The sequence below is a fragment of the Giraffa tippelskirchi genome, chromosome 4, assembly GCF_054371585.1.
Source record: "Giraffa tippelskirchi isolate mGirTip1 chromosome 4, T2T-mGirTip1v1.2.pri, whole genome shotgun sequence".
Taxonomy (NCBI): domain Eukaryota; kingdom Metazoa; phylum Chordata; class Mammalia; order Artiodactyla; family Giraffidae; genus Giraffa; species Giraffa tippelskirchi.
The window spans coordinates 53,335,037-53,356,823 of NC_137278.1; the positions used below are offsets into that span (position 1 = coordinate 53,335,037).

General features: G+C 43.9%; 1 protein-coding gene across 1 annotated transcript in view; it reads left to right on the plus strand.

The window, feature by feature from the left end:
• Positions 1-21,560, plus strand: part of DNAH6 (dynein axonemal heavy chain 6) — a 281,257-nt gene extending 259,697 nt beyond the window's left edge. The window contains exons 71-77 of the mRNA XM_081596922.1: positions 1,956-2,085; positions 5,667-5,794; positions 11,498-11,683; positions 12,229-12,301; positions 13,348-13,499; positions 17,186-17,408; positions 21,282-21,560. Of these exons, the coding sequence (XP_081453048.1) occupies positions 1,956-2,085; positions 5,667-5,794; positions 11,498-11,683; positions 12,229-12,301; positions 13,348-13,499; positions 17,186-17,408; positions 21,282-21,385 (996 nt within the window). The 3' untranslated portion in view covers positions 21,386-21,560. The remainder of the gene's footprint in view (positions 1-1,955; positions 2,086-5,666; positions 5,795-11,497; positions 11,684-12,228; positions 12,302-13,347; positions 13,500-17,185; positions 17,409-21,281) is intronic.
• Positions 21,561-21,787: the final 227 nt, after the last annotated feature.

Genomic DNA, 21,787 nt, shown 5'->3' on the forward strand with positions numbered 1-21,787 from the left:
TTTTTTGTGTTTTCCATCAGTTCTGAATGACTGAAAATGAGACAATAGGCATGTGGTGAGGCCCCAGGTATATTTTTCTGTCCAGCCTCCCTTCCTGCATTTTTCTGGCACAGTACGCACCCGATTCCTACCTCTTTCCTTTGGGACAACCTCCACTTCCTCATTCTATTAGATTCCGGTAAAACCTCCAACCACTCTTTGCCTTCACAGAGGTGGGCATGTGACCCAGGCATCACAGTATCACCCAGCTACTGGACCTGGTCCAAGGAGCAGGCCCATGGCCCATGCTAGGAGAATGAGAGTCCTTTCCTACGACAAGATATATAGATGCTGGGCTGAGAGAGAGCTGCCTTTCCTCTAGAATGACTGACAAAGATGCTGCATATTTGCAGCATTCTGTGCCCTTCTCCCTGATATCCTGACCCCTTCTCCCTACCACATGAAGAAGGTCATCTGCCACAGGAAAGAATGAGAGAAACAACCAAACATGCACAGGAGAGAGAATGCTAGATCCATCCATGCCTGAAACCCGCATGACTTGAGTTCTCTTCCTCCCAGCTATATATGCCAACATATCCCTTCTTTTTGCTTTAGTTGATTTAGGTTAGATAATTCTGTCTCATCAATAGAGTCTTAAGGCAAAAAATATGAATGATTCCTTCCTCAGCTCAGTAAACTACACTTACAAAGGTACCTTCTAGAGACCAGTAAAGAAAGCTGGGCCTAGCTGTACTAAATGTTTCAAGACTTTTGTCTAACCAAGAAGTCAAGAACTAAAATAGTGTATGTGCTCAGTCATGTCCAACACTTTGTGGCCCCATGGACTGTAGCCCACCAGTCTTCTCTGTCCACGGAATTCTCCAGGCAAGAGCACTGGAGTGGTTTGCTATTTCCTCCTCCAGGGGATCTTCCCAACCTAGGAATTGAACCCACATCTCTTGCATTTTCTGCACTGGCAGGTGGATTCTTTACCACTAGCAGCACCTGGGAAGCACAAACTAAAACAGAAAAGTCCCTATTAAATGGTTGGCACTAAGCAAGGAAATCAAACTATTTAACTATAGCATTAAGTGAATAACATCACAGTTGTTTAGGACCTAATGAACATGTCAAAAGTAATGTTTGAAAGAAGATCTGTCATGTAAAATATAATTTTTACAATCAAGATCTGTAATTCTAGATTCTGAATTCTTTTCTTGGGTAAGTAAATGATGAGTGTTATGACCAGTATAAAGAAAACCTCTAAGAGATTCCAACAAATATACATGAGAAGATACCATGTTTCTGAATAAAGGAAAAATCTAGAAAAATTAACAATATGTAACTGATCTTGGAATACGAATTTCTAAGCATAAAATCAAAGGAAAGATAAATCACACTAGAAAGAGCCAGTGGGGACTTCCCTGGTAGTCAGATGGCTAATTTGGGGGTGGGGCATGTAAACTAAAGTTATAAATATTCCTTAAAAGCAAAATCATGAATAATTTTTCTTTTTACTTTTCTGTGTTTTCTAAATTTTTAATAATGTTCTATAATACTTTTCTAATTGAGATAATGTTATTTAAATAAAAGTATGTTCTAAAACTGAATTCTGTTTATTTCTTCCTCACTTTCATAACTGCCTTTTAAAGAATTAGCCAAAAATTGTTTAACCATTTCTTATTGTGGTAAAACATATAACATAAAATTTATCATTTTAACCATTGTTTAAAATATGATTAAATGACAGTTACATTGAAGTGTTGTTCAACCAGAAATGTTTAACTGTAACACCACGGATGAAATACTCTGCATTTCCAATGAGCACATTTTACCAACTCTATCTTCAACATAAAAAAATAAAATGTCCTTGGTTTTGGCAACAGCTATTATTTCTGTAATAAACTGTATGTGCTGCAAAATGATTTTTTTGAGAATTTGGGCGCTCACTGTTCTGTCTCTTCTCGCCATTATAGTACAAAGAGACCAACACTTTGGTCAACACTATACTTGAGGTTCAACCAAGGTCCTCTTCTGGTGGAGAGGGAAAGAGCAATGATGAAATTGTCCAAGAACTTGTTGCTTCTGTCCGGACCAGAGTTCCAGGTAGTAAATAATTGTTGGCTTACGTGGGTAATGGGACTTTTAGGAATCAACTCAGAAAGCTGAGTGATGGGCAGGTGTCCAAATCTGCTTATTATGTAGAATTTTTTCTTTATGTAGAGAGAGAGCTCTTTCAATGTAGAGGCCTCTGTTTATAGATTAGAAGCCTGCAGCCCCTGAAGCCTGCAGCGCCTTGACATCTCAACTGCCAGAAGCATGAAGAGCAAGTTGGTTTCTATCCCAATATAACTTTAAACAGACTTTTTTCTGAGCTTCCTAATGTCTCTAGACCTGTACTGTCCAAGACAGTAGCCACTAGCCACATGTGGCTACTTAAACTTTAAAATTCATTTCCTCAGTTGCACTAGTCACATTTTAAGTGCTGCCATATTGGACAATGCAGATGGAGAACATTTCCATCATCATAAAATATTCTGTTGGACAGCCCTGCTCTAGAATCCATTTCATCTTTCTTCTCCAACAAGAGAAGTGCGTGCATATATGCTAAGTCATTTCAGTCATGTCTGTCCCTTTGCGACCTTATGGAGCCTGCCAGGCTCCTCTGTCTATAGGATTCTCCAGGCAAGAACACTGGAGTGTGTTGCCATACCCTCCTCCAGGGGATCTTCCTGACTCAGGGATCAAACCTGCATCTCTTATGTCTCCTGCATTGGCAGGCAGGCCCTTTACCACTAATGCCACCTGGTAAGTGAGAAGTAGAGAAGAATAATTTATTATTTCACTTCATTTTCTGGTGAGTTAAGGAATCTTCCTGAATGATCACAGAGATCCACTTTCACACTTTCTTAGAGTGACTATAGATTTAGATGTCTTAATCTATTGTTCATGGTTGGAAATGTCATTATAGGAAAAAGAAAGATGAGGCAGAAAAAAAAATGAGTGACTATAAAAGTAAACTGTGCTTCTGTCTCTATTCACAATACTCTGATACCAAGTGTGTGGGTTACCCACACACACACACACACATTAAGCAATTCTCCAACTCTCTGGACACCAACTGGATGTCCTACAACTCAGTTATGACATTAACTATCCAGAGTTGGCACAAATCCCACAGGTTAAGAGCTCAGTCCCATAAGACTGTCCACACTTTAAATGTCAACTGCAAGTCCTCAGGTTGTGACCTTTATTTCTGACCAACCAGCCATAGATCAAGGATTCCCACAAGCCCCTTCTGGGGCTCAGTAATTTTCTAGACTGGCTCACAGGACTCGGGGAAACAGTTAATTACATTTACCAGATTATTTTAAAGGATATTATAAAGGATAAAGATAAGCAACAAGATAAAGAGATACATAAGACAAGGTCCAGAAGAGTCCCAAGGACAGGAGATTTTTGTCCCTGTGTAGTCAGGGTGCACCACCCTCCTTGCACATGGATGTGTTCACCAACCCAAAAACTCTCCAAACCCCTTCAGTGAGGTTTTTATGGAAGCTTCCATACATAGGCATCATTGGTTAAATCATTGGCCTTTAATGAGTAACTCAACCTCCAGCGCCTCCTCTCTCCCAGGAGGTCAGAGAATAAAGTTAGAGTGTCCAAATCTCTAATCACATGTTTAGTTTGCCTGACAACCAGCCACTCATCTTTAGGGTCAGTACTAGAGTCACCTCCTTAACATAAACTCAGGTGTGGTTGAAAGGGGCTTGTTATCAATAATAAAAGATGCCCCTTTCACCTTTGTCAATCAAGAGCTATTTCAGGAGTTGGGGTCAGAAACCAATAATTATATAAAAAGATGCTCCTATCATTCTTATCAATGAGGAAATTATAAGGGTTTTAGGCACTCTGGCCAGAAGATGGAGACAAAGACCAAAATGTATATTTCTTATTACATCATAGTAGCATACCCAGGTGGTGCAGCGGTTAAGAATCCACCTGCCAGTGCAGAAGACTCGGGTTCAATCCCTGGGTCAGGACGATCCCCTGGAGTGAGAAATGGCAATCCACTCCAGTATTCTTGCGTGAAAAACTCAATTTCAGAGGAGCCTGATGGGCTACGGTCTGTGGGGTCACAAAGAATTAACCACAACTGAGCACACACGCATGCAATCACACTAAGCTTTACCAATACTCTTGAAGTGAAAGTCGCTCAGTTGTGTCCAACTTTTTGCGACCCCATAGACTGTAACCTCTGTCCGTGGAATTCTCCAGGCAAGAATACTGGAGTGGCTAGCCATTCCCTTCTCCAGGGGATCTTCCAGATCCAGGGATCAAACCCAGGTCTCCCACATTGCAGGCAGATTCTTTACCATCTGAGCCACCAGCAAAGTCCCACCAATACTCTAAAGGCCCCCCGAAAAAAAGACCTATGTGACCTCAGACGCCAATTAAGTTCCTCTTAAAACAGACCCTCAAAAGAATCTGTTCTTGAGTAGAGAGTTCCGTAGATATCAAAGCAACTGAGTTATTTTAGAAAGCATTTTTTAATAAACATGAGATAGAGAACTGGGTAGAAAAAGGGATGAAGATGGATGGATGGATGGGTAGATGGATGAATAGATGAATGGAGAGCAAAGGTTCTTGTTTCATAGAGTTCCATTGACACCTAGGAGGTTTTTCTCTTCATGCTTCATTAAGTTTGTACTTTTGCTGTGAAATGATAAGCAATGCCATCTGTTGAGACTGAGGGAGCAGGGGTACAAATGGCTCAACAAGAGAAGAGAGGTTCAGAATAGCCCAAGGGGACAGACAGAAGGAGAAGAGCGGGGGCTTGTAACCACAGCCCTCTGGACCCGAGAGCTTGCACTGACCCACACTGCTGTGTGAATTTTCTACAGCAGCCAAAATGAGTGGTTAGAAGGAACTTAATGTTCATAGCTCAGAACCACTCGTCTTCTCATGCTTTGCTCAGATATGTCAGGAGAATGCAGGTCCTTCTTTGTTCAGAGCTTATGTGAGCCCCCACTGGGTGGATTATAGAAAAAGAGAAGAGCACAATTTTCCATCCAGTTTGAACCATGGACTCATTTCAGAATCCAGTCAGTCCCTTTGAACAACAGTAAGATAAATGCCAAGTCTCTTCTCTCTCGGGGGGTGTCCTGCCCCCAACCCTTCCTCTCCTAGATGCAATGTGGAGGGCTTCCCCAGCAGCTCAGTGGTAAAGAATCTGCCTGCAAAGCAGGAGACACAGAGACATGGGTTCAATCCTTGGATCAGGAAGATGCCCTGGAGAAGGAAATGGCACCCTACTCCAGTAATCTTGCCCAGAAAATCCCATGATCAGAGGAGCCGGGTGGGCTAAAGTTCATGAGGTCACAAAAGAGTCAGATAAGACCAAGTGACTAGATGCAACATGGGTGTGCAGGGAAGACTGAGGCTTACGTACCCTGTGTACACACAAGGCAGAGGAGACAACTTGAGACCCCTGGCACCTCTGGTCTCAGGAGTGTCCCTTGTCTACCATGTAGCACTTGCCCCTGAAGTGTGCACAGCCTGACTCCAGCTCAACCTGGGCCCAGGGACAAGAGAAGTTGGCTTTAAGAAAGCTTAAGATAAGTGCAATGTTATAAGAAGAGAAATCAATGATAATCCATCTGATGAATCGGCCGTGTGTATTTCAGAAATTCTGGAGATGGAAAACGCTTCTGAGAGCCTTTTCGTCAAGGATCCTCAAGGACGCCTTAACTCCTTGACCACTGTTCTTGGACAGGAAGTGGACCGGTTTAACAATCTGCTGAGGCTAATACACGTATGAGTGCTCACTGCCATCCTTGCTCTTGGGGATCAAAGCTTTGTGGAGTGTGTGTAACAATGTGAAGTTTCCATTCCCATCGCTTGAACATTTCCATGTAGATGTGCTAACAACCCTTCAAGCCCAACTTGTCTAAACCTTAATTCACCCTCCTCTCACTAGTCTGTGTTCCCTTTCTCTAATAATGGCTTATGACTGCAGGGCATTACAAACCCTTCATTATCCTAACTTGCACCCTTAGAATTTGATTGACGCATTAGGAATTTGAGCAGGGACCTAAGCACTCAATTAAGAGAAATTCAGATTCAGTGCGTGTTCCCAGTGTCTGCTTGCATGCTAAGTCGCTTCAGTCCTGTCCTACTCTGTGGGACCCCATGGACTGTAACCTACCAGACTCCTCTGTCCATGAGATTCTCCAGGCAAGAACCCTGGAGTAGGTTGCTGTGCCCTCCTCCAGGGGATCTTCCTGACCCAGGGATAGAACCTATGTCTCTTATGTCTAACCTGCGTTGGCAGGAGGGTTCTTTACCAGTAGCACCACCTGGGAAGCCCAATGTCTAGTTAGCATTTAATACGATAGTCTTTGTGAAGACTATGAAAACCAAGTTTCTCTAAGTATGAGCCATACAACACCTGCATTAGGATCCACTATGCTGTGTGTTCCAAGTATAAATTCCCTGATTTCACTCCAGACCTACCGAGTGAGGATTCTTGAGTAATTCCTGCAAATGTGAATTTTAAATGAACAACCCCCAGGCAATGTCATTGCAACTAAAATTTGAGAACAACTATTTAAACTTTTCCCTTATGCTCAGGAATACTTTCCGAAGGCCCTTGACTTTGTAATGATGGCTACAGGACTTCCTGGTTTCTCTGTGCATGACTTTAATAAGGGAAACAGAGACTGACTATTGAGCAGTAACAGGGGAAGTTTTACTGCCAAGCAGGGAACCAAACACCTGGCACAGGATTAAGGCTCAGTGATAAGACTGGAGAGGACAGCCATGGTAGATTTTTTTTTTTTTATGTGAATGAGCTTTATTTTTGTTTTTGGCCGTGTTGTGTCTTTGTTGCTGCTTGCGGGCTTTCTCTCCTTGTAGCGCATGGGCTTCTCATCACGACGGCTTCTCTTGTAGAGCACGGGCTCGACACATGGGCTTCAGTAGTTGTGGCACGTGGGCTCAGTAATTTCAGTTCCTGGGCTCTAGAGCACAAGCTCAGTAGTTGTGGCTGACAGGTTTAGTTTCCCTGTGGCATGTGGGATCTTCCCAGACTAGGGATTGAACCCATGTCCTCTGCATTGGCAGGTAGATTCCTAACCACTGCCCCACCAGGGAAGCACTAGGGCAGATCTTTTAAAGACTGACTGTTCCCTATTAGGAAATCAAGTCTCCAAGTGTTTCCGGTTGTCTGACAATACCCAGGCTTGTGGGATGGGGGTGAGGGGAAACTAGGTCAGCTGAATACGTGACATCTTCACCTTGGGCCTACTAGGTAACCAGCAGCATCAGAAGGCCAGCTAGTCAAGTCAGAGCTTATTACCTTTTCAGTTCAGTCACTCAGTCATGTCTGACTTTTTGTGACCCCATGGACTGCAGGACACCAGGCTTCCCTGTCCATCACCAACTCCCAGAGCCCACTGAAAGTCATGACCATCGAGTCAGTGATGCCATTCAACCATCTCATCCCCGTCATCCCATTCTCCTCCTGCCTTCAGTTTTGCCCAGCATCAGGGTCTTTTCCAATAAGTCAGTTCTTCACATCAGGTGGCCAAAGTATGGGAGCTTCAGCATCAATCCTTCCAATGAATATTCAGGACTGATTTCCTTTACAATTGACTGGTTTGATCTCCTTGCTATCCAAGGGACTCTCAAGAGTCTTCTCCAACACCACACTTCAAAAGCACCAATTCTTTGACGCTCAGCTTTCGTTATGGTCCAACTCTCACACCCATACATGACTACTGGAAAAACCATAGGTTTGACTAGACAGACCTTTGTCAGCAAAGTGATGTCTCTGCTTTTTAATGTGCTGTGTAGGTTTGTCATAGCTTTTCTTCCAAGGAGCAAGCATCTTTTAATTTCATGGCTGAAGTCATCATCTGCAGTGATTTTGGACCCCATAAAGTGTCTCACTATTTCCATTGTGTCCCCATCTATTTGCCATGAAGTGATGTGACTGGATACCATGATCTTAGTTTTATAATATTGAGTTTTAAGCCAGTTTTTTCACTCTCCTCTTTCACCTTCATCAAGAGGCTCTTTAGTTCCTCTTCACTTTCTGCCATAAAGATGGTGTCATCTGTGTATCTGAGGTTATTGATATTTCTCAGTACAATCTTGATTCTAGCTTGTGCTTCAGCCAGTCTGGCATTTCACATGATATACTCTTGCATATAAGTTAAGTAAGCAAGGGGGCATCACCTTCTACATTGAGTGAATCAGGGTATAGATTAAACTGCTGTGGTAAAGACTCCCAAATGCAGTGGCCAAAACAAGATTGGAATTCACTTCTCTCATTGGAAGCCCTGCCTAGGGCAGGTAGTTACTGTTGCTTTGTGAGTTTAACCAGGAATCCCACTGGATGACTGGCTCTTCCAGCCTCAACAGGTGACTTCCACCTTTGGTACCAAGGGGGCTGTTCCAAGTGTTCCCTTTTGCCAGCCACTGAGACAGGGGAAAGAGGGCTGAGGGAGAGCAGCTTCCTCATAAAAATGTCACACGGAAGTGGCATACATCATTTCTTATATCCCTTTATCCAAAACTTGATCACATGGCAGCAGTCCAGCTGCAAGTGTTCCTGGGAAATGTAGTCTCTGTATTGGATTGCTCTGTGCCCAGCTAAAACTAATGTGGTTATTGTTGCTGTTTAGTTGTTCAGTCATGTCTGACTCTTTTGCAACCCCGTGGACTGTAGCCTGCCAGGCTCCTCTGTCCATGGGATTTCCCAGGCAAGAATACTGCCATTTCCTTCTCTAGGGGATCTTCCCAACCTAGGGACTGAACCCACACCTGCTTGGCAAGCGGATTGTTCAAAGGAAGAGGAAGAGATGGATGCTGCTCATCTCTGGCCTCTTCCACCTCATGCATGGTCACCCACTTAAGGATGGATGAGTCCAAACGTCACTTCCTCTTAAAGTCTTCCTGGAACACCTGTCCTTCCCTCCACCACCAGATGACAGGGCCCCCTTCTCAGGCTCCGTCACCTGAAGTGTTTGCGTCCATCACTATATTTGTGTACAACATACCACCTTGCTTTGTAACTACTCCTCCATGAGTATGGCTCCCCTAGCAGACAATGAACTTAAAGACAAAGGGACTGGTATTAATACATAATTGATATCTGTTTGGGGGCTTCCTGGGTGGCTCAGATGGTATATAATCTGCCTGCAACGCAAGAGACCTGGGTTTGATCCCTGGATTGGGATGATCCCTGGAGAAGGGCATGGCTACCCACTCTAGTATTGTTGAACTTGAGAATTCCATGGACAGAAGAGCCTGATGAACTACAGTCCATGGGGTCACAAAGAGTCAGACACAACTGAGTGACTAACACTTTCATCTCTGTCTCCCCAGTGCCTGACACATCCTAAATCTTCCATGAATATTTGAACATGCAAGTGAACTAATGTGGCTCTCAGGAACAAAGTGATCCCTTCTGGTCAAACAGTAGTGTCCACCCCTAATGGAAGAATTCACCTAATAAAAGCAGAAGAAAGAGGAGCCCAGGGAGAAGCAGGCTGCAAGGCAATCAGGAGTCAGAGCTGAGCACTCCCATTAGAGGGAGGGTAGTGGCCACCACAGGGTGCTGGGCCTGCACCAGAGAGCTCCCTCATCCTGACCCCTGCCCACTCCTGCCTGGCCCTGGCTGTGTCACAGCCTCACTTCACTTCGCCCAGCGAACAGCAAGGCTGCACTGTAGCGGCAACAAGAAAGGCCAAGGGAGGGTGGGAGCATCCAGGGCCTTGGGCTGCCATCTTGGTGAGCTCACTAGCCTCCTGATGGTACGGGACCGTGAGACCCAGCAGGTCCTGGGTGAGATGAGGTCGCTCAGGGATGTAGGCTTCTAGATGTAAGGGGAAAAGATCTGAAGTGCATTCTTCTCACTGAACATGACTGCTTGTCAGCCGCTGCCTCTGGGAGAACTGGCAGCAATGTGACCTCTGTCTACTTTCCACTGATCTAGACAGCACTGGCAGCCTGGTCCCTCCAGCGATCTGACTCAAGTGTTCTCCATGCATCTTAGATACATCTTCTGCTACCTTCTTCCATTTTTGGTGTCTAAGGTCGAGTGGTGTTTTGACCCTGGCTAAAGGCCCTTTTCCTCTGCTCTGCTGCACATGGTTCCTCAGATCCTAAGGGCATATCTACTTAAAACTCCTCTTTTCTAGCACTGCCTCTTGTGACAAGAGATGGGAAGAGAGGGAAAACTCCATGAAGGAATAGAAGGATGACTAGCCCTGTCTTATCCACATGTCGCCTTGTCTCTAGAACTACTTGCATGTGGTCCTCGGACTTGGGCTTCCTAGGTGGCACTAGTAGTAAAGAACCCACCTGCCAATGCAGGAGATGTAAGAGATGCAGTTTTGATCCCTAGGTCAGGACAATCCCCTAGAGGAGGGCGTGGCAACCCACTCCAGTATTCTAGCCTGAAGAATCCCACGGACAAGAGGAGCCTGGTGGGCTACGGTCCATGGGTTCGAGAAGAATCGGACACCGTCATCAACATAAATTTGCCCTCTAATATCTTCCTGTAATATTTCCCCCATATATGGCAGCAGTTTTCACAAAACTGGAACCCACGAGAGCCATATACAAATCTCTGTTGTTGCTGTTGTTTAGTCGTTCAGTCATGTCCGACTTTTTGCGACCCCGTGGACTATAGCCTGCCAGGCTCCTTTGTCCATGGGACTTCCCAGGCAAGAATACTGGAGTGGGTTGCCATTTCCTTCTCCAGGGGATCTTGCAAACCAGAGATTGAACCCACATCTCCTGCATTGGCAGGCAGATTCTTTACTGCTGAGCCACTGGGAAATCCCTATACAAATCTATACACCCTGCCTTTACCTTTAGCCTGATAGCAGATATTGCTTTGTACTTCCCATGGCTGCTGCTGGCCCAGCATCTCCCAGGACTGCTGCCGGCCTCTGTCTTTTGTTGAGATGAGGGGAGGATAAGGAGTGTACCTTTAAAGAAATATTTCCAATATAAGGAAGCTCTCTGGTATCAACTGAAAGATTCGTCTCATCTAAGAATCTCCCCTTCCTGCTATAACTGCTGGGGCTGTAGGCACCCTCTGGGCAGAGTTGGAGGTACTTCCCATGTCCCCAGCCCCCTCTGTGGTTCCCAGATCACTAACCATAAGGCTCCTTTATCCTTCAGCCTGGAGGAGAACTGGACAGTGGCATTTCTCAAAATGCTTGGGGAACATTTCTCCACCTTCCCTTCTCCATTCACTTCACTGTATCATGGCTACTAACTGCCTAAACCATGCCCACTCCGAGGTCTTACACCTCTATGTCACAGGTTGTAAAAACTGCATGAAGATTGGAAGGTCTGACCCAGCAGAGGGTCTGCAGAGAGGACGCAAGTCACCAAGCAGGCCCTTCAGCCCAAGGCAACACCTGCCACCACGAATGAGGGTCATTCCCACCTGATAACAACATCTGTGAAGGGCACCAATCCTTTCTTGTTCTTTCAGACCTCTCTAGATACACTCAACAAAGCCATTGCTGGATTGGTGGTGATGTCTGAAGAAATGGAAAAGGTGTATAACAGTTTCCTCAACAACCAGGTTCCCTCTCTATGGTCCAATACCGCCTACCCATCCCTGAAGCCACTAGGATCTTGGGTCAAAGACCTTATTCTGAGGACTGCATTTGTGGACGTAAGAAAATTTACTTCTTTGGGGTCTGATCAATCTGACGACATGGTTGGCCCTGGGGTCCTTAGGAAGCCCTTGCTAACTGAAATATTGACAACCATTGAGGGATCATCTGAATCCAAAGAAACAGAAACTTCTGGAATAGCATCACTTTGAAAATCTTCACTGATTATAGTGTAGTTTGCCCTGTGGCCTTATCCCCACTTTTCATTTTAATTCCAGGCCATCCTTGGGTTTCAGATCTCGTTCATGGGACCCCCATCATGAGGTACAGAACCAATCTGACATGGGTCCAAGTGGCTAGGCGTGATCTTGCTGTTATCTCCCTCTTCTAGAACCTCCATAACAACCGGGTTCTGGGTTTATGGTCAGCCTGGTAGGTGAGGAAGGGGAACAGGGCAGGCAGTAAGAATGGGGCCAGTGATAACTCAGGATCGGTTTAGATTCTGCCTCCTAAGAGACCCTCCAAAATATAACTCTGATTTAAATGACAGTTGCTATCTCAGAAAAAAAAAAAAGTACATTATAGTATAATGTTTCTCCTTCAGCTGTGGCTCAAAAGAGGACAGCCTAAGTCCTTCTGGATCTCCGGTTTCTTCTTTCCTCAAGGATTTCTAACAGGTATCACTGCTTTCCCTAGAAAAATCCCCATAGGGAAAAATCAATAAGTGTGTGATGAGTTGTGCTGGGTTTCTGGGAACTGGGAAAATGGTATGACTGCTGGTGGCCTAAACCAAGGGGAGTTGATTACACAGCAGTCCAACAAGGCCCTGCTCTTCTTCACTTGCAGAGGAAAAGGATGGCAGAAATAGCAGGCATTCCCCCAACAATGTAATCCCCGCTGCTCTCAGTCTACAAGTCTAAACGCTGCTTCCCTGAGAACGCACACAGCTGCCCCAAGTCCCTATGGGACCAATGCTCAGGACACCACCTGCTCTCCAGTTTCTTTGGCTCCAACTCTGAGCAGCTTCCTTCTCTCTAAAAACTACTTTTTCTGCCCCTCCAGTGGTCCTCAGGGATTCTGGCCAGAGAGCCCCAGAGGGCACTAAGGCCTCTGGGCTCCTAGATGCTAATTTTGTCGTTGTTTAGTCTGCAAGTCATGTCCAAATCTTTGCGACCAATGGACTATAGCCCACCAGGCACCTCTGTTCATGGGATTTCCCAGGCAAGAAGTACTGGAATGGGTTGCCATTTCCTTCTCCAGGAGATCTTCATGACCCAGAGATTGAACTCACATCTCTTGCATCTCCTGCATTGGCAGGAGGATTCTTTACCGCTGAGCCACCAGGGAAACCCTAGATGCTAATTAGCCCAGCTCTTAATCTGTCTCATCCCGAGTCCCTCATACACAGCCCAGAAACAGCCCATACAGGACAAGCTAAGCAAGATGTTAAAGTTGGGAAGATTGGGCTCTGAAACGCCCTTGCTGGCTTGTCTCCCCCATTGGCAGAGCAGTACACTTTAGACTTGGCCCTCCCTCTCTTTCCCACCAGGACCAAAATTCATACATGCTTTGGTTCCACCCCTCTCAGTAATTCAGAGTAAGATGTTAATGGTTGGGTCTTCTGGATGGAGAGGAAGCTCTTTAATGCTAGAGCATCCTGGTCCAGGCAAGTGGAAGCTATGTTTGGATAAGCAACTCAGCTTTCTGTCAATCGTATTTACAGGAACTCTTCAAAATCATGCTCGGAAATACAATTTGCCTATAGATGAGCTGAGCTTCAAGTACAACATGGTTCCTGTCTATCGGGATCAAGCCACAGTCATAGAAGCTGCCAAGACAGTGCAATTTGGACAAGAACTGCCCATGGACACAGAGGTATTGTCCCCCTGACCGTTGTTACAGGACAGCAGCTTCTATCTACTGTCATCAGGATCTCGAGCAATCTCCCCTCCCTCACCCCTTCCACTTTCCATTTGCAGGAGTGGGAGAGGGCAGGATGGGTCTACACCTCCGAGCATGCATGCATGCATGCATACTAAGTCGCTTCAGTCGTGTCAGACTCCCAAGACAAGCTCCCAATTACCAGTAACTGGATGGCAACCACCTAAATTAGTCTGATCTGTAGAAATATATTTTACATCAATACTGCTTATTTCTTTAGATACTTACAGTAACCTTCTCATTCATGTGGAGGCAATATCTGTTGTGTAGTCACTAAGTCGTGTCCGACTCTGTACAACCCTATGGACTGTAGCCTGCCAGGCTCCTCTGTCCGTGGGATTCTCCAGGCAAGAATAGTGGAGTGGGTTGCCATTCCCTCCTCCAGGGGATCTTCCCAACCCAGGGGCTGAACCCACGTCTCCCACACTGGCAGGCGAATTCGTTACTGCTGGGCCACCAGAGGAGGCAATGTAGCAAGAGGTCGAAAACCAGCGTTGCAGCATCAGGCAGGCCTGGGTAACTTCTGCCTTCCCCTCCCCCCAGCTGTGTGTGCTAGGGCAGTGATTAACATGTCTGCACCTCAGTGTTCACATCTGCAAAATAGGGCTCGTGCCACCAACTTCAGAGTTGCAGTGCATCGTCAATGAAACTGCAGGTGTCACGTGACCACCGTGTAGCGTACTCACAGTAAATAACTATTATCCGAAGTTAAACTTACCCGCCTCATTCACTCGGCTGTCTCCTAGCAGAACTGATATTCTAACTTCACACATCATATAACTGTAACTACATTACATAACCAGTAGGAATGCACTAAGGAAGCAGTTCAGGCTCTCTGCTTACGTGGTTTACTCCCTCTAGAATAGAGATTCTTGAAGTGTGATCCCCAGACCAGCAGCATCAGCATCACCTGGGCACTTACTGGAAATAGACTTATTTGCAAAACAGAAAACAGACCCACAGGTGTAGAAAGGAAACTATGGTTACCAAAGTGGGGAGAGGGGAAGAGGGATAAATTAAGAGGTTGGGATTAAGACATATACATTGCTATATGTAAAATAGATAAGCAGCAAAGACCTACTGTGTGGCACAGGGAACTATACTCAATATTTTGTAATGATCTGTAAGGGAAAAGAATCTGAAAAAGAATATATATATACAAGTATATGAGGCTTCCTCAATGGCTCAGTGGGTAAAAAATACGCCTGCAACACAGGAGACAGGAGATGCATGTTTGATCCCTGAGTCAGGAAGATCCCCTGGAGGAGGAAATGGCAACTCATTCCAGTATTCTTGTCTGGAAAATTCCATGGACAGAGGAGCCTGGCGGGCTACTGTCCAAAGGGTCACAAAGAGTTGGACACGACTGAGCAACTAAACACATACACATATACAAGTAGATACACACATGTACATATATATATATATATATATATATATATGTATAACTGAATCACTGTGCCTGAAACTAACACAACATACTTAATTTTTTTTTTAAAAAGTAAAGTAAATTACATTTATGGGTTCCAAGGACCCATTCCAGACAGAATCAGAAACTCTGGACTGGGATCCAGAAATCCATATTTTAATAAGTCCTCCAGGGGGTTCTTAGCCCCTCAAGTTTGAGAACCCCTACTCTAGAATATCTCAACCTGGATTGCAGGTTAGAATCATCTTTAGAGCTTTAAAAACATCCTTATGCCCAGACCACATCCAGTTGCATCAGAATCACCCCAGTGACATCAGTCATCTACTTGTTAAAGCTCCCTGGGTGCTTCCAGCATACAGCCAGGGCTGAGACTCACTGCTGCCCATCTGAGCTGCCTGCCTCCAATGTGCTGAGATATTAATGGGGCAGGGAAGCCTCTAGAGCACCTGTCCATCCCAGTGGGGCTTATAAATGTCATTTTCTATGTGTGCTATGACATCAAAGATCTGTTCCAAATTGCTTTTGCTAAGAATGTCAGCTAGCCAGTCAGTGTAGATGGGGTAAGTGAGTTTTAGTGACTTTCCTTAAAATATCATAGTATTAATAGAAATTTCTCCTGGGTGATTTAATCAGTATCCACCCCACTCAGATCCGCTTGATCTAGTCTTTGCTCTGATTAGCAAAAATGCACAAAAGTAAGATGGATCCCATATTCATGGATTACTCTACAAAATACTGTAATTCTCCATGCCTCTTAATTGCCTGTATCTTAAAATGACAGTGAAAGAGTTTATGTCTTTAAGAACATTTGTTTTAGCATCAAAATGTTTTTATCTTAAAGTATTAGCATGTAAAAGTAGGGAGGAAATCAATTTAGAAATGCACTCGCTGTTATTTTGAGACCCTTCTCAGCCAGGAGAGTGTCGCAGGCCCAGGTTAAGAATGAGTCTGCAGGAAGGCAGGACAATACCCACATAAAAGCCTTCATCCAGGCCATCCTGGATGTTGGCCCTGCTCTGTGCCTGGCATGCTCTATCTGCCACACAGGTCAACTGACAGACAAAAGTTCACAGTAACTACTGGTGTCTCTGCCCTCCAGCCACACCAGTACACATACGTCTCCACATGGGTCATGTACAGTGAACCATAGCAATGCCTGGGAATCTCTGGCTTCTGTGGAGACTGCAGATTGTATAGTCAGCCCATCTCTTGATCCTCCCAGAAAACACAGCAAGAGATTGTTAGACAACTTGAGTTCTGTTACCAACAACAGGGCCACTGTCAGCCCAGTGCTGCCTTGATGCCATTTAGGAAAAGGCACCCCTCTTGGAGGTGTGTGCAGATGACTCCTACACACAGCCTGACAAGTGCATGGCAGGATGGTTTCAGCCTCTACTCAGGCAAACCTGCACAAATGTATATGGTAGCCCCGATAACAGGAAGGCCCACTGCACCACGCTGTACCCATGGGACAAACTACAAGATGCTAGAAAGTAAAGTCCAACCAAAAAGAGCTTATCATCCTTTGATTCACTATAAAACATACCACTTAAAACCACACTGCTTAGTCCTCTGTCTGCAGGTATGAAGCTCCAATTGTAAAAAAGATCTAGGGCCCCAGGACTGGCCAGATTGACTCAATGTTTGAGGAAGGATACACAAAGCTCACACCTGGCAGAAACTAGACACTAGTGATGACATCTAATCACAGGACATTGAGGGATAGGGTCTCTGTCTCTTTCTCTCACAAAATGTCTTTTAAAAACTTTTCCATAAGCATTCTGCAAATGTTGTCACAGATATATAATCTATCTTCTGGAAGAGCACTCAGATCTTTGAAAGGCCTTGCTAAAAATAACAGATGATAATCACAGCCCTCTTGGCCACTTCCCATGAGAAGGGGAAAATCCTAACATCATGGTATCAGAGACTGAAGCCCGTCAGTGGGTTTCCCTGGGGTACCATGTACCAGACAGCCTCGTGGAGTGTGAACAGTATGAGATTTGGTGACAAACTGAAAAGCAAATTATTTCACCTTTTGGAGCCTTGGCATTTTCCTCTCTAAGATGTGAGGGATAAGGGAATCTCTAGAATAGTTCTTCAAACTGACTGAGGATGTGGGACTAGGAGGGGGCCCAAGATGGTGACCCTTCCTGCTCTTCTCACCTCTGAACGTCTGCATATCTTCCAGTTGCCCTCTCCTGTGGATGGCGTTCTTGTCCATGGGATGTTCATGGATGCTTCTCGATGGGATAATAAGGACATGGTGATAGAAGACGCACTGCCTGGACAGATGAACCCAATGCTGCCTGTGGTGCATTTTGAACCACGACAAAATTATGAGCCAAGCCCAACACTCTACCACTCCCCACTTTATAAGACAGGGGCTCGAGCAGGAACCCTCTCAACCACAGGTAAGGAAATTCTTATATTGGCATATAAATACTGACTAAATGCAGACTACAACCAAAATCCAAATGCTTTGTTGTAATGTACAAATGGCGATCTTGGGTCAATTAGCCAGGCTTAAAATAAGGCTGCTTATAACATACAAATTTATCAGTGCTGTAAATTCTATTCATTTTAATGCTGAGTATAGATTAATATTATAAAACGAATGCTTGCTTCTATTAGTCTGGTGGTGGTAATGAGTCAAAAATCGCTTATTGAGCAATGTCTCCTAATTTCAAAATGATTGACTGAGTAGACAACAAAACATTGAGACTCAGCATAGAAAGAGATTTTAAAATAAATAAATGAATGCCATGATACAAAAGGGGAAATCTTAGTAGTCCTGAAACTGAGATACAGGCCTGAAAAAAAGGAACCAGATCTTTAAAAAGTCATTATCAACAGATGAGCTGAAAGACTGAATGCAGATAGCTGAAGAGGGAGCCAAGAGAATGCACTCAGGAAATCCCTAAAAATACAGCTCAAAGCAATTTTTTTTTAATGTAACACTGTGGAAAGAGTCAAAATTTCCAACATTTATCTAGTTGGCAATCTGGAAAGAGAAAAGAGAGAAAAATGGAAGAGCAATAATATTTGAAAAAGTGGCTGATAATTTCCCAGAACCGAAGAAACACTTGAGTCGTCAGGTTAAGAGAGCTCACAAAGTAGAAGAGGTAATTTTTTAAAATATACAACAAGCCAATAAACAATCAAATTTTAAAAGAAACCTAAATACATCAAAGTGATACTTATGGTTATCAGAAAGAAAATTCTCAAAGAGATAAAATGTATTAATAGGCTGGAAATAAAATTCCAGAAAATGAGAATCAGATTGACTTCAGACATGTCTCATTATCCACAGTGCATATAAAAAGATAATAGAGACACCTCTTCAAAGTGTTGAAGATAAACAACCTTAAGCTAGAATGGCAAATGCAACCAGATTATCATCTGAAAGGAAAGTTCTAATAACATCTGTCTTGAACATACAAAGTCTCTATATTAATCACTACTGATCCTCTATTTAAAACTCACACACAGAGTTAAATCTTTAATAGTTTGACAATAAAAATGAATTTATAATAACTTGGAACTAAATTTCCAAATGACAGAAATATGGGATGGAGGAGCAGGGCAAAAAGAACTAAAACAGTTGTTCTCATTTCAATGCAGGACGTGTAGATACTGATGATATTTATTTTCCTCGGTTAAAGGATGTCCTCTCGGGGCAAGGTACAGAATAGAACTACGGTAGCCACTCATGTCACATGATCTACCACTCCCATGACAAGTCTAAAACACACATTATTCAAAGGTATTTTTTTAATTAATATGGTATTTACAAGTTTTTGTAGGGATATATGCTTTATTTATCTTGGATAAGTATCTAGGAATGGAATGATGACTCATGCAGTATAGTATATACTATAGTATATATGGTATATACCTATATGTTTAACGTTTTAAGATACAGCCAAAATGTTTTCCAAAGTAACCACAGCACTTAACATCCCCACCAGCAGTATATCCTCTAGTTCCTCACCACCACTTAGTGTGATCAGTCCTTTTAATTTTAGATGATAGATGACAGACAGAGAGCTTGATGATAGATAGATAATAGAATATAGTGGTATCTAATTTTCATTTCCCTAATGACCAGTGACAGTAACCATCTTTTCTGGTGCTTATTTATGTCTTCTCAGATGAAGTGTCTGTTCCAATCTTCTGCCCATTTTTTAACAGAGTCATTTCTCCTCTTATTTATTACTGGCTAAAATTCCAACAAGAACTCTGTGATTTTCAGGAAGAGGCAAAAGTAGTAATTAATATGACAATGCACTGGCACAAGACTCAATGAACAGATCAAATTTTGTACTGGATAGACAGCCCAGAAACACACTGTGCATATGGGGAACTTGACATGTAAGAGCAGCATCATTTAAAATTGGTCAGGAAGAGGGAGATTATTCCATAAATGATCCTGGGACAACTGGTTATGCCAAACTAAGATCCTTATCTCATATCACTACAAAAATTAAATCACAGATGGACTTAGTCATCATTAAAATTTTAAAATTATTAACCTAAATGAAATAATGGCTCTAAGTAGTAATTGAGCTTCCCTGGTGGCTCAGTGGTAAAAAAATCCACATGCCAATGAAGGAGATGAGAAGATCCCCTGCAGAAGGGAATGGCAACCCACTCTAGTATTCTTGCCTGGAGAATTTCATGGACAGAGGAGCCTGATAGGCTACAGTCCATGGGGTCACAAAGGAATCAGACATAACTTGGCGACTAAACAACAAGTAATAATTAGCTTCTGTGGACAAATAGACATGAGGCGTTTACTGATGGCAGTGCACACCACTTAGGAAGTATTCTTGCCAAAAAACCTCAAACCTGAATGTGATCACGCCTCTAGATCACTCTTACAGGGATAGGGGAACATGTGTAAAATCACCAAAGGGACACTGTCAGCAAAAGCCAGACTCCGGGAAACCTTATGGGACAAACAGCCTGGTTGTTCCAACAAATATATTACAAAGGAGTGGCAAAAGAAACACAGAGGGAAACTACCAGTCAAAAGAGGTCCAAGAGACACATCACTGTTGCAAGGTGTGGACCTTATTTGTATCTCAAATCAAACAAATGGTTACTATACATATCAGTCAGTTCAGTTCAGTAGCTCAGTCGTATCTGACTCTGCGACCCCATGAACCGCAGCACGCCAGGCCTTCCTGTCCATCACCAACTCCTGGAGTCCACCCAAACTCATGTCCATTGAGTTGGTGATGCCATCCAACCATCTCATCTTCTGTCGTCCCCTTCTTCTCCTGCCCTCAATCTTTCCCAGCATCAGGGTCTCTACTGTAATATTGCTATAAAATGTTACTCAAGCACTCGCCAAGGCACATGCAAGGAATGACATACAAAGATAAGGAGAGGGGAGATGCCGGCATTCTCTGCTGGGGACACTCCCAGTTTCCCCAGCTTCCAGGCAGATGAAGTTTGCCGTGAATGCCAGAAATAGCAGCTCCCATCTTGAGGGCAAGGCTCTCTTCTTCTCATCCCGGTCTTGGTCCCCTCACACAGGCCCATGATGAAGAAACTGCAGAACTGATCTCTTACTTCAGATGTCTCAGAGCTGAAGACAAACTACCTGTGACTCAGGACCCCAGTGCCTACCTTCTGGGTGGAACAAAGGGTGGATGGATGGATGGAGACAAGCAGATGGACAAATGGATGAGTGAATGGAGAAATGGATGGATGGCTGGAGGGACACAAGTATATGGACAAGTGGATGGATGGATGGATAGATGGATGGACAAGCAGATGGATAGATGGATGGATGGGTGGACAAGCAGATGGACAAATGGATGGATGGATGGATAGGTGGATGGACAAACAGATGGATAGATGGATGGATGGATGGATAGATGAATGGATGGATGGAAAAGCAGATGGACAAATGGATAGATGGATGGACAGACAAGAGATAGACAAATGGATGGATGCCTAACCTACCAACCACATCCCCTGAGTCTCACTAAAATCTCAGGCCTCAACAATCCTAGTGCAATGCTTGGAGACAGACTCAGGGAGATTGAAACATAATTTCTAAAGTTATACAAGGTCTAAACTGGACAGGTCCTAAAGGATCATTTGTTCTAACATCTTCATTTTGTGGAGCATAAAACTGAAATCCACAGAGGATTGTTGCCTCTTTAGAGGCACAGACATGTCTGGAACCCAGATGTCTTGACTCCTGGTACCATGATTTTTATATTAAGGGGTTGTTCTTTAACAACACTTTTTTTCCTTGTATCCTTAACTAGGTCATTCAACCAACTTTGTGGTGACCGTCCTCTTACCCTCCAAGCGGTCCAAAGATTACTGGATTGCCAAAGGATCGGCTTTGCTCTGCCAGCTAAATGAGTGAAAACATGCCATCTCTGTGCTGAAAAAGAACCAGACCAGAGATTTTTCCCTAATGGGGAGAAAATTCTGCATAACTTACAAATAAGCAAAAGGGGTTTACTTATAATCTGGAGTAAATGTAGCAAGTGTGGCTTTTATTTCTTTTATAACCTAGAATAAAGTGTTTGAGTTCTTTCTTTCTGTTGGTAATTTAAACTCTGATGTGAAAGCAGTAGGTTTAACCCTCACATTTTAAGCCTACTCCCCCTCCCCCATGTGAGAGGCAGCTTCCCATTTGTAAGGAGTTGGGCCCAGCATGAAGGGGCAGAGAGAGGTTGGGCAGAGTCAGAGCCTAGGACTTCCTCATCCATCAGGGCTTCCTTCCTCTTTACATGAATATGAAAGGCCCAGTGTACATGTCAGT